The following is a 13,501-nucleotide window of genomic DNA, read 5'->3' as shown; positions in this document are numbered from 1 at the left end:
GGGAAAAAAAAAAAAAGATGTGTTGGCTTTTCTGAGATTCAGCAAGGGGAGCAGCAACTGAAAAGGGCTAGGAACATAGGCAGCTGCTAAGCCACTGGTCCTTTTGGCTCTGGCTCGACCACCATAATTAGCTGTGGTTCACCAAATTTACAAATAGAGCTGGGGAAAAGAGACCTGTTTTGAGTGACAGGAACATGAGCATACACGTGTAAAGCAGGTGTTCTGTTCTTCTCTTCCTACAGACCTCCCTTGGTCAATCGGTCTCTCTCTCTCACTCTCTCTCTTTCTCTTCCTCTTTCTTTCTTCCTCTTTCTTTTTTCTTTCTTTCTTTCTTTCTCTTTCTCTTTCTCTTTCTTTCTCTTTCTCTTTCTCTTTCTCTTTCTTTTTTCTTCTTTCTTTTTCTTTGTTTTTTTTCTTTCTTCTTTTTGTCTCTTCCTTTCTCTCTCTCTCTCTCTCTCTCTCTTTCTTTCTTTCTTTCTTTCTTTCTTTCTTTTTTTCTTTCTTTCTTATATTTATATATTCTTTTATATTACATTCATATAGCTGCCCATCTCACACAAAGCGACTCCTGATACTTGAAGGGTCAACTTTGGCCTCCTGGCCTTGCGTGCCCCCTTCATCTATCAGAAGAGGGTCCATATTCAGATGTCATTTCAAGGTTCCACAACTTCTCTGAATTCCATCACTCTTTTTTAATTCACATTTTGCTCTGTCAGTCTTGTCATCATTTCAGTTCCATTTTGTACATCTCCATCTACTGGTTGGAACATCAAAGTATCTTAATGAATGCCTCAATAATTCAGGGTTGTTTTTTTTAAAGGACTAATACAAGTATAATTTTGTTTACTCTCAGACCAGCTGATTGTCAAGGCTGGAACAAATTTGCAGTGTAGACATTCTCTCGTCCTGATGCCTTCTCTGTTCTTCACCAGGGCAGAAGGCCTTCTACAGATTGCCAATCTTCACTTCTGTAGCCTGGATGTTTATTTTGACTGCCCCAACCCCAATATACAGCCTTAAATTAGTATGCCCAATCTTCCTGAGTTACCATTTTGCACAGAGTTTCATTCTGAATGTTCAGTCTTTCACCCTTTTTATCTCTCCATTTTTCCCCCAGCGGGGCCACCTGGGATTTGCAACCAGAAAAACTTGACTTCACACAGTTCCACAGAAAGCTTCGCAACACCCCCAAGCACCCTCTTCCACAAATAGACAGAGAAGGGTAAGTATCCTGCTTATATGAAAGTAACAGAGTTCAAAATGCAGAAAGCTGGCTTTCATAGCCTGGTGCCTTCCCTGGCCTTGCAGATGTGCTGGGACCAGTCTTAGAATTCTCAGCCATCAAGAGGTAGGTACCAAGTTGGGGAGAACCAGAATAAACCTTGATCAAAGGGCAGAAAGACTTCAAGGACTTGAATTCAGCATGCAGTGCCATGACAGCTGCTTGAACAGTTTCTTTGATAACAGTTCAGGGTGCCTCTTTCTCCAGTAGTTCCCTGTGGTCCCCCAATGACTTTTTTCAACAGTTTTCAAAAATCACACCACCACATTTGAGTAGCAAACCACTGAGATTTCTTGCCATTCTAGGGTGGAAAGTAACAGCGAACAGGGTATGAACCTTTGGGCTTGACACAACCAAGAGAAATCCAACTTGTTATGGAAAGCCAGGTCATTTCCCTTCAGATAATATTATAAAATTATTCAGTGCTCAAGCAGCACAATTTTATGCTTCTGTTTTCCCTTTTTCTCTCCTCAACTGCTTCCACTTTTCTGAATCTTCTCAGAGTTGTTTAAGAGAAGAAACCATCAGCTTTGTAAAACAAAAAAGGAGTTCTGGATTTTTTCCTCCACTGAATCATTCATAGAAAGCACTTGTTTTCAGTAAAAAAACTGGGTGGGAGTGGGGGGAACTAAGGCTCAGAATGCACATTTTACAGTATGAGATGTTGACTAATCAGTTTGAATCTGAAGTCTTATTAATAGTTGCAACTTCTGATGTCAATTCACGTGTTAATGTTTTTATTTGGTGTAAATATTACCAAACACAGACCAATTTATTCCACATTTTAACCATTTTGTTTATTATTTTTCATAATAAGGAATATTTCATAAATCTCTTTTCTCCTATTTTTTTTCTAACCGGTGGAGGGGAAAAGCCCCAAGAACCAAAAGTCTTTGAATAAAAATATCCTTCCTACCCAAATTTTTCTGGTTTTCTTTTTTTCTGGGCCTCAGTATTCCAAGCCACAATTTCACAGTACTTGAGAGAGCTACGTTGGCTTCAGGGTAGGAACTGGAAAGACTGCTTTAGTGGTCACTGTGCTGGGTAAATATTAAATGTGAAGTTTATCTTGAGAAACTATCAGTTTTAGGTTCCCACAAGTCTTTATGTGAAACTGAGAAACCAGGGTAGGGAAGACATAAGGAAACTTGCAAGGATAAGCAATTGATGACCGTGCAGATGTTGGCGAACTGCAACTCCCAGCATCCCTTGGAAGGATGGCAAAGAGTGAGGGATCCTGGTAGGGCTACAAGTTGCATACCCTTGCAAGCATCCTGCCCTTCTAGGAACAAACAGCACATGAATCAAAATTAGAATCCAGAGAAGAAGAAAAAAAATGTTAGCAGTCATTATTTGCCTCAGGTTTTGAGAAAAGCTAGCCAGATTTTCTTCCCATGTCAGCTGTAAGTATGTGTACAGTTCATTCAGGCAAGCTTTTCTTGATCCATTTGTCTATCCCTGGTTTAGAATTGGCAAAGGAAGATGTGAAGACGGAGATGGAATCAACTTAAATGACATTGGAAAAGTTCTCCCGGCCTGGCAAGTAAGTTCTCCCCACCCCCGTCCCCCTAGAATCCGTATATTTGTTTGGTGGAACATCTGTGTGCCAGAAGGATGGATGTGGGCCATTCAGCCCCCAAATTCCATTTGCCCCTGAAAAGATACCAAGTTTTCTGGTCCCAACCTTTAATATTTTTCAGCATTCAGTTCGTGCGCATCACTTTCTAGCAGCGGCACCTGCAGGTCAAGGGGGAGCAAAAGATCAAACAAGTATTGTACCATCATGTCACAAGCTCCGCCCCTTTTCTATGTACAGCATTACAATGCTCATTTTGTCATTTGGATCAAAGTATTGGATCCTTGATTACTTTTACTTTCTAAGATATGTGTGCAGTGATGAAACAGCGTATATGAGAGAATACTTCCAAATCATTTTTTGCCATGGTTACACAAACAAATTGGAAATAGAGGTTATTTGACTTGTCCTTTTAAACTCTACAAAGAGACAACCCCAAACCATGTTTCAATGAAGTGATGGCTCTAACAACTGTTTTTCTCTCCACTCCCAAAAATGACTAGCTTTATGGAGTGTAAGGTTCTCTGCCCACTTCTAGGAAGCCAATGTGGTGGGTTTCCAGCTTGAAGCTTTGTCCTTCTTATCCCACAAAGATAAAAAATCAAGTGGATGGAAGAAACTTTTGGAAGGATACCAGAGATGTGGTGTGGCCCTTGGAATCCTTCCAAATTTAACTTTAATGCTTTCTATTTAAAATTGATATTCTGCTTCTCATTTTAAAAATCCTGAAGCAAGTTAATGTGGCAGAAGGAAAAAAAATAAAAAAACTGGGACAAATCATTTAGCTGTCATTCTTCTGATTCAAATTAATACATGTGAGCGAAACCTACCATTCCATTTCTTCTACAGACCACATCATGGCTTGGTCTGGAGGAGGAATGATCAGTTCTTCACATTTTTGTAAATTAAACTAAATTCAATTCAAGTGAAGTTAAATAGATCTTAAGAGCCTTTGTGCCTTCCGGTGTTCTAGGGGACCAGCAATATTCAGACCTTAAGAGCAGAACAAAACCATAAGCATATTTATTTTCATGCCAGATTTCTGTCATGACTTTCCTCAAAGAATGCTTGGAACTGAAGTTGCAAGTTGCCTTGTAAATTTTCTGTTTAATGAACCCTTCCTTCTCTTGCATTACTAGAGTTCTTTTCTGGGCAAGAATGATGGTTGTAAAGAGTTTGGGTCTATGTTCCTGGGCTCACACATTGGAATTTACGTTCCAGTTCTCTTGCACAGGCCTGGAATGATCTTTTCAGGACTACCGTTGCTCCATCCTGTGGCCATGGATGGACATGGCAGCCATCTGCTGAAGTTCTAACAAAAAGTAGAGAAACTGATGCCTTTCTGTTTTCGCTCTTGATTTCGTTTATGGCGAAGTTTTTAACCATCACTGTCCTGCTAGACCCCCCCAGCAGCTTTTGATACTCTCAAGCATAGTATCTTTCAGGGTGCCCCGAAGGGTTGGAAGTTGGAGGCACCATACTGTGGTGGTGCTGCTCCATCCTCAGTTGGTGGATCCAGTTGATTTTTGTGTGAGGAGAAGGAATAATTCTGGTTCCCAGTCCCTCATGGTTAATGTAGTTCACTTTTTATGGAGCTGCCATTGAAGACAGTCCAGAAATTTCAACTGGTGCAAAGTGCAGTAACACGTACCCTCACCAAGCCATGTGGCTGCTGCCATGTAATGCCCTTGGTTCAGGAACAGCATTGGTTACTTCTGTGTTTCTGAGTGCAATTCAAGGAGCTGGTTAGTTTGTTCCTCCTACATAACTTCTGTCTATCCAATCCAAGACCATAGAGAATGTCTTCTGAAAGCCCCCACAGGAAGGGACCCAAAATCTGGCATTCTCTGTGGGCTTCCACTCCTCCACAGCAGCTTGCCCGTTCAGCTGAGAGTCAATCCTATTCTTGTGGCCTTCCTGAAGTTGTAAAAATGTGGCTTTCTGGAAGGCCTTTTGGACTTGATGCTGGTGGAGCTGCTGATGCCAGAAATGGAACTTTCATTATATCATGACTGATTTTTGATATAGTAAATTTTATTGTATGTCATTGTTTTTATTTCATTCTTTTGTGTTGGCTTTGTTGTTGCCCTTATTTACCACTTGGAGTCTTTAGATGGGTTATAAATTTCATGAATAAATAAATAGTAGTAGGGGTGCAGATAACATTAAACTGGGATGGGTAGAAGACAAAAGCAGGATCCTCAACAGGAGTAGATGGTTGGCCCCAAACTAATAAAATGAATTTAAATAGAAAATAACATGGTGCTTGGCAGAAAAGATCAGGATGTATAAGCGTAGGATGAGCATGAGTCAAGCTAAATGTGATAATGCAATTATAAGCTTTCTTACACTTGGATCAGGCCACATCTGGAATATTGTGTCCAGTTCTGGGCACTGAAGTTAAAGAAGGTTGCTTATAGACTAGAATTGCGGGGGGGGGGTGAAAAAGTGAGGAGAAGGTTCTAGGTCTTGTGAAGAGAAGTTGAAGGCATTGTTAACTTACAGAAGAGATGGTTCAGGCAGCAATATGGGAACTAAACTGTTGGTACTGGGCAAAAAGTTATTCTTAGGGCAGTCCTAAAACAACAAGAAGGTGTTCAATGACACTTCATAAGATTTTTCTTAAAGCAGAATTTGGATCTCTTCTCAGTCTCCCCTACCTCTGAAATCTCTGCATCATTCAGTGACTGCTGAAATTCCTTCTGATGTTGTACTTTAATGTTTGTAGATTAGTGTGCCAAGACTCTACTTCTTTAGGTAAGAATAAGTGATCTCAGATGAACTATTTAACAGTCATCTGACCTTTGAACTATAAAACTATAGAAGAGCACAACTTCCAGGGTCTATTTATTTATTTACACAATTTATATAGCTGCCCATCTCACCAGCAAGCGACTCTGGGTGGCATACAACAATGCTAAAACAATCAATAAATACATTAAAAGATAGAAAAGCCAACTAAAACAAAAAATAATAGACAAAGGGATTTTAAAAATAATGGAGCTACCTCACCAGCTCACCCGTCCTCTGGGGTCCCCAGGCCTGCTGGCATAACCAGGTCTGGAGGGACCTCTGGAAGCTCAACAGTGATGAGGCCAACCTCACCTCAGATGTAGCTCCCTAGGTGTGATGGAATGGAATTATGAAGGCCAGGCTCAGGGAGAAAAACATTTTCTTAGCTCGCCGGAGGAGCGTGGGAGATACAAGAGGATGAGACTGGCACCTCCCTGAGGAATTCACAATGTTGTGGCTGGCTAACTTGGGAACTGGGGTTTCAGTCTGGGAAGATTCTTGCTAGAGGTTGTAGCTAATAAACATAGCTGAACTGAATTTGCATTGTCTCTTGGAGTTCCTTGGGCTAGGCCTGATACTAGGTAACAGAACCTATAACATGCCCTCTCTGCTGGATCTGTAGCAGTCTATGCTAGCAACATTACAGAAGAGGTTTTCCTGTGTTTTCTTTGGGGATTTTTAAAAAAACTTTCCAACCTAGCCTATATTTCTGGGTTTTCTAGAAGTCTCCCATCCAATTCTAACCAGACCTAACCCTGTTTGGCTTTAGAGACCAGGCACGGGTGACTGAATGCTTCTGCCTATTCAGACTTCAGCATAGATCATGTACAGAAGTTCTAATGAAAATTATTCAAGGATTGAATAATTTGTAGGCTAGCAGAATCTAGAACAAAGGAACTGGAAAATCTTGATGCTTTCTGAGATGGATGGCTCATTCTCCAATTCTCAGCGGTCTGTTAATCCAGGATAAGAGGCTCTAAAGGTGGAAATGAAATCTTTACGCATTGAAACTGGTGTGTCAATGCTCTGTATCCTCGCAGATTCCCAGACAGTAAGTTTCCATATCCTGAGAGTTTATTTTGTTCTATTCAGAATGGGATTGGGCCACCATTCAGAATTTTACCACACCATGGCCAAGCAGAAGCGTTCAAGACACTCACAAGGTCATTCACTATAAGCCCAGTCTGCCATATGCAGCCCAGATCTGTGTTGCTATCCCATAAAGATCCTTTATTTTTTTTAAGTCCACATTTCTAAGTGTCGCTTCTGAAGTTAAGTTGCTTCTAATCCCTGGAAATTACAAAGAGAGAAAGACAACTCTTTCAAGTTGTCAGTCACCCGAAGATTTAGAAAGATAAAGATAGTACCACCCAGTAGGAATAGAACACCTGAACTGCAAGGGGTTAAAGTAACTGCATTTTTTTAAAAAAAAGAAGAGGCCAGTGTCATTCTTGATAGCACTAAAAAGACTTCGGATGACTGGGCACTCCGTCTGTGTCATAGCGACAGAAGCATTTCAAGGCTTCAACGGGATCAGCTTGGTGTAGGTTACCTCTTTGGCACTGAAATAAAAAGGAAGGAGATTCACGCACATCACATTCTGGTCTGCCTAGAATGGTGGTGGTAGTGAGTTCCTCTTTGCTAAGTTTTCCAGCAAGAGCTGGCTAGTGGGTTTCTCCACAGCAGGGGATTAGACTGAAGAAACTCAGTTCTTAGGGTCCCTTACCCCAACTCCATCTAGAGATTTGTGTTGTTATGGATAGCCACGAGAGGGCAGCATATATTCACATTTGATTAGGCACAGTTACCAATTTAGAGAAGAATGTGTTCAGTTCTGCCAAGCATGCAGTACAAGAGAAATGAATGTGTCTTGAATTACAGTCCCCGGGTTAAGAACGCCTGGTTTACAGATGACCCATAGTTAAGAACAGAGCCTATTGTAGCAAAATTTGAATTAAATATGCAGTTATTCAAGTTAAATACTCAATGGTTCAAGTTCATTACATAATACTACTTATACAGTATTATACAATAATACTGTTCTGGCTTACATACAAATTCAACTTAAGGACAAACCTTGGGAACGGAACTTGTTCTTAAACTGGGGACTTCCTGTATAGGTGGGTAGTATACTGTACTTGTGCCTTTTTTAGCAGAGAAAAGGATGCAAGAAGTTCTAGAAAACAGCTGGGTGCAATCAACATAGTCTAGATTGGGTCCATCCACATAGACTCTCAAGGTGTCCTTCCTAAGGTCGAGTTTGTCCAGGCACAGACTTTGAAAGGGCAAATTACGATCATGAGACATCAAGGAAGCTACATTAAACTTTTGGGGTCAGTTGGAGAGGCAAAGATGCAAGGGGGTTAGGCCACATCACAAACTTTGACAGGGCTGAGATATTCTTTTTTTTTTCAAAGGTTGAGTGGGTGAGGGTAGATTTTTTCAGTTTTTTTTTAATTCTATTAGGTTAGCACAATTTTTATACGTCTCCCATCTTAACTTAAAAATATTCAGAATTTGATGGTATCATCAAAAGGGACTCCAGAGACTATGGAAAGAGATTTGTGTATCACATACATTTCTAGAGACTTATATTGTCCATCCTTATTTACATCTTGCATCTGTTTTAAGTATCCTTCAAAGATAAGTGTTTTAAGTGTCTGTTGAAGATTAACTTTGTCCCACTGAGTTGGGCAGCTCTATAAACAAATAAATAAACTTTATCTAAAATCAAAATTTGCACGTGCAACTTGCATACATATATCCTGCAGGATCACAAATGAAAAAGCAAGCAAAGACCCTGTTGCTTTTCAGTAAACATTAATTGGTAGACTGGGGTGGGCTCCGTATAATATTCATACATTCATTCATTCATTCCACTTATAGCCTGCTGCAATCAGACAATTCTTGGTGGCCTCAAGATATACATTATAACAAGTATGGTAAATTCTAATCATAAAATCCAACATGAACAAGAAAGACTAAGCTAGCATGAAAATAAGAATGGCACAGTGGTTAGAATCAAGAGAATCTTCTCCAAAATAATTCAGTTTTTCGTAACTTCCTGAAAGCCAGCAGGGAGGGGTGAATCTGATCTCCCAGGACAGGCCATGCCAGAGAACCAGCACCACCATAGAAAAGCAGATCTCCTAGCATCATCCCCCCCCCCATCTCCCAGAAGTGTGGTGCCACCAGCAGCTACACAATCTAATAAGTCAGGCTGATTCTAGTTGGAGCAGGTATCTTGCTGCCAAGCCATGAAGGGTTTTATAGGTCAACTCTGCTACCTGTGATGGAATGGAATTATGAAGGCCAGGCTCAGGAATATAAGCGTGTCCTTAGCCCCCAGCAGGAGCATGGGAAGTTCAAGAGGATGAGGCTGGCACCTCCCTGAGGAATTCACAGTGTTGTGGCTGGCTGGCTTGGGAACTAGGGTTGAGTTTGGGGAGATTGATGTCAGGTTTAGCCCAAAGAACTCCAAGAGACAATGCAAATTCAGTTCTGCTGTGTTTATTAGCTACAACCTCTAGAAAGAATCTTCCCAGACTGAAACCCCAGGTCCCAAGCCAGCCAGCTACAACACCGTAAATTCCTCAGGGAGGTGCCAGCCTCATCCTCTCGAACTTCCCACGCTCTTGTGGTGAACTAAGAACATGCTTATCTCCCTGAGCCTGGCCTTCATAATTCCATTCCATCACACACCTGACTTAGCAACCAGTGCGGAGCCTGCAAAATTGGGACTATATGCTGCCATCACTGGGAGCTAGTAGGTATGTGGGCTGCTGCAGTTTCCAAATAGTCTTTAAGGACAGCCCCATGAAAAGAGCACTGCAGTAGTCTGGCTGGCTGGCAATGAGGGCATGAATTACTATGGCCAAGTTCTCCTGCACCAGGTAGGATCACAACTGGGCAAAGGCCCTTCTAGCTACAGCCTCCACCTTCTGTTCCAGCAGAAGCCATGAATTCAGGAGGGTCCCCAAATCACAACCTGCTCCTCCACAAATAGTGCCTACCCATCAGAGACAACACTAGCATGTCCCAAAATAAAAACTGTAGTTCCATTTTACTTGGATTCAGCTTCAGCCCGTTCTCTCCCATCCAGATCCTTATAGCTCCCAGACCCTGGGAGTTTATGATGATAAGCTCACCCCTACCGCCTGGGGTGGTGATGTAACACCATCAGCATAATGATGATACCGCACTCCAAACCATCAGTTGACCTGACCCGGCAGCTTCATATAGATGGTAGGGGAGAGAGGACCGTTCCCTGTGGCACCCCCTGAGTCAGGAGCCACTGGGCTGACCTCTCACCCCCCACAACAGCCTGAAACCACCCACTAAGGAAGGAGCAGAACCACTGCAAAGCAGGGCCTCCAGTCCTAGCTCCTGCTAGGCCTCTGCAGTCAACCAATTCTAAGTAGCGTACCCAAATTTGTAGCTTGGGTTCAAATAAATATGTAATTAGATGAAAAGATTAAAATCAGGATGAATGTCTGGAGCAGTGTTTCTCAACCTTGAGAACTTTAAGATGTGTGGACTTCAGCTCCCAGAGTATCATACAGGGAATCAGCCAGCGTGAAAGTTCTAACCCCTGGAAGTCAAGCTCTCCCTTCTAGTTTACAAGATCTGGAGGAGTCTGTGCCGATGTCTCTATAAGACCTTGATGTCAGGAGATCCCTCAAAAGTCCTGTCCCAAGAAAAACCACCTTGGGGAAGTTTTTTTTCCTTGTCAGCACTAAAGGTTAACTTTAGAAGAATTCTTAAGAGATGCCGGGAGTTTTGAGGGAGATCATTCCATGGTGCTCCTGGGGCTGCAGTGTCTACTCTACACTGTAGCATGCCTTTTTTCCCCTTCCTCTTTTACCTAAAGCTTTTTTTTTTCCCAAATGAAAAACCTTTAGCCATTCTCCTGGGGAGATTTTTTTTAAACCGTGCACTTCGCACATCCAGCACTAGAGAGCACTACGATGTTTGCAATGCCTGACAAGATGCTGGCTGTTGGCACTGACTCCTCTAGCTAAACAGAGCTCGGTGGAAAGGAAGCTGTTGTCACTTTTTCCAAATAGTAAAATGTGGTGTATGTTAGTAGCAGCCTTTCTATACACATCCTGAACAAGGGTCAGGGCGCACTGTCTTCCCATTGAAGTCATCACGGCTGACCTCAAGCTACCTACAAGAATCAGTGCTTGGTGAAAGTAACCCTCAGCCTTACATAAAAGAGTTACAATTCTGGTGGATCTCAGAAAGGGAGTGGAAATCTAGGAGTTCCTGTATATTTAGGGGTTTGCTCCATTTGCCTCAATTGTAGAACTGAACAGCAGTTCAGACCCTGAGTCCAAATCTCTGCTCAGAAATGGAATCTAGTTAAGCTTTCCTGCCCTGATAAATGGTTACCTAGCATCTACTTGAGCACATTGAATGAAGAGCTCACTCATTGATCATTGGTTCCATTATCAAACTTCTTTTACTGTTAGGAAGTTTTTCCTAACCTTCAATCTTACTTGCCTTCCTGACACTTAGAACCATTATTCTGGATCTTGCATTCTGACATGGCAGAGGTCTTGATCTTCTTTGTAATATCCCTCAGAAACCTGAAGAGTGACATAATATCAGTTATCTCTTCTCAAGGCTAATCGTACCCACCTCCCACCATTTCTTCTGTTGTGGGACAGAGGTGGGCATCCAAACTGGATGGTGACATAGACCCAAACTTTTGGGGGGAGGTGGGAGTCAAGGATGGCAATATTGTTTGCCTCCCAGAGGTCTTCCACTCCTGATTCCCATTCTTATCCTCTCTGAATGAAGATGGGCACCAAATCTTTGTCTTTGCAGTGACATTGTAACATTACTAAAGAGCCTCTAGAAAGGTTTGCTTTGGAAGGTTGGGAGGCTGAATTGCAGACCCCAAGCTCTCAGACAATGGCTACTCCTTCATAAAACTTAAATCTCCGCCCCCCCTTCTCTGAATTCACTTGAATTTGTCTCAGAAACTGGCTTGAAGTAGAACTTGTCTAAAGTAGAATAAAGCGGACCTGTTCCTCTCCCTGATTTGGAAATGATAGTTATATTAATGAAACCTGCCTCTGCATTGAGTGATTGAGTGATTGCAGACACATTGTTCACAGAATCTTGTAGATGTTCCACCCTAGAGCAATATTCATAAAACATTGTACTAAATCTGGAAGTTCAATTATCTTTCTGCCTTTCAGAAAGCCGTATTCTTTCTCACCTTTTTGTTTCCTAAATGTGCAATCCCAGGTCATTCTCAAGTTTGAAAACAATTCAGATAAAATGTTTTTATTAACAGAGGTTGCATGGGGGGACACTGGAATTTCAATGATTGCATTCTAAGAACATGGGTCTTCAAGATAGTTGAGGACTATACTTCCCATCCTGGTTGGGAATTCTGGGAATTGCCCTCTTGGTACACATGATATAATGAGGATAATGTATATGATTTATGCCTGTTCTCTGAATCCATTTTTTTGCAAGTAGGAGTATATAAACATATTTCAGACTCTGAAAAGTGTTTCATTTACTCGCATCATTAGGACATAAGAACCAATGGGGTGTGGTGGTAAAAATTGTAAAGTAGGAGTGGGGAAACCCAGGTTCTGGTTCCCCTCAGCCATGAAAGCTCCCTAGGGGATATTGGACCAGTGTTTGTATCTCAGCCCAAGAATCCATGTGGCATAGTGGTGAAGGTGCTGGATCAAGAGCAGGAAGGCCCAGGTTCTGGTCCTCTGTTAGGCATAGAAGCTGGCTGGGTATCCTTGAACCAGTCACTCTTTCTGAGCCCTAGACTAGAAAGTAGAAAATCACCTATCTACCACCCTGCAAGGACTAGCAGGGTTGATTATGGTCCATAATCTTCAACGAAGAGGCCCCCATCCCGTAGTGGATTGATTCCGGATGCTGATGGTCATGAAGATGATTTAACTCAATATCCTAAGTATGGCCGTGTTACATCCATTTTTTAAATCAAATTCTGTTTTATGGATCAAACATAAAATCAAAATCAATATTTTCACATTTGGTTTTAGCAAAGGAGGGAAATGAAAAACACCACTAAAACAGGGACAACCAGAATGGAACCCATTTCTGCTGGGGAAATTAGCGTTTCAGGCACAACGCATCGTCATCATCGTGCTTTGGCGTCCTTGCTAAATCTGTGCTAATGGGACATCCTTTCTGGTAATATAATAGGTTAATGTTTCCTGTTGAGACTAAAATGGGTTCTTTGCTTGCTGTGGTTGTCCCCTGTATTCTTTCTCTTCCCCCCTCCTGCCTGCTCTCTGAAGCATTTCCTCTGATATTATGAAAATAGCTACCAATACAATGTAAGTTCTTATAATGCTGGTTTCCTGCCCGCAGTCAGCAGGTAGGCACTTAGGAGTTATTGTACAGTGTGGCCTCCGAGTCTGGATTCTCTCTTTACCATGTCAAACAAAGGCCTGAATTTAATGAATACGACGCCAGCCTTGTTAAGGACTTATGGCATAGAAGTCTCTGCATTTAGTTGAAGGCATGCTCCTGGCTTGCTCTTTGCACTTCAGAGATGTGGGGCAAGGTGTGTACTACTTTGTTAAAGCTGCTTAAGTCATCCCTACCAGCCTGGCTTGACTAAGGGGCCAGTCAGGCAAAACGGCACATAGAGTAATGGTATGTGGGAAAGACCTTGGGAGACTGGGTCAAGAGATGCTGCCAAGGGAACAGTCAGAGAAGAGACAGTGTAGCCCGCAGCTTGATAGGGGGCAGGGCAAGAGGCTCAGAAGGGACCCTCCCTTAGCGTCTCAGGCTGTAAAGGAGACTTGCAAGATTGATGTCAGCCTCCAGATAGGAATCACAAC

The 13,501-nt window shown here is 42.1% G+C and overlaps 1 protein-coding gene across 4 annotated transcripts in view; it reads left to right on the top strand.

The window, feature by feature from the left end:
• The window catches only part of CTIF (cap binding complex dependent translation initiation factor), a 150,458-nt gene that overhangs the window by 47,793 nt on the left and 89,164 nt on the right, over positions 1–13,501 (top strand). For all 4 annotated transcript variants that reach the window (XM_088152919.1, XM_088152917.1, XM_025174733.2 and 1 more), the window contains exons 5-6: positions 1,118–1,222; positions 2,750–2,825. In XM_088152919.1, coding sequence (XP_088009045.1) covers positions 1,118–1,222; positions 2,750–2,825 — 181 coding nt within the window. The remainder of the gene's footprint in view (positions 1–1,117; positions 1,223–2,749; positions 2,826–13,501) is intronic.

The sequence above is a fragment of the Python bivittatus genome, unplaced genomic scaffold (assembly GCF_059951505.1).
Source record: "Python bivittatus isolate LINGU-HERP-01145 unplaced genomic scaffold, Pbiv_v1 ctg000570_np1212, whole genome shotgun sequence".
NCBI lineage: Eukaryota > Metazoa > Chordata > Lepidosauria > Squamata > Pythonidae > Python > Python bivittatus.
Note: the sequence above shows the minus strand (reverse complement) of the source record. Positions and strands in the feature narration are given on the sequence as shown.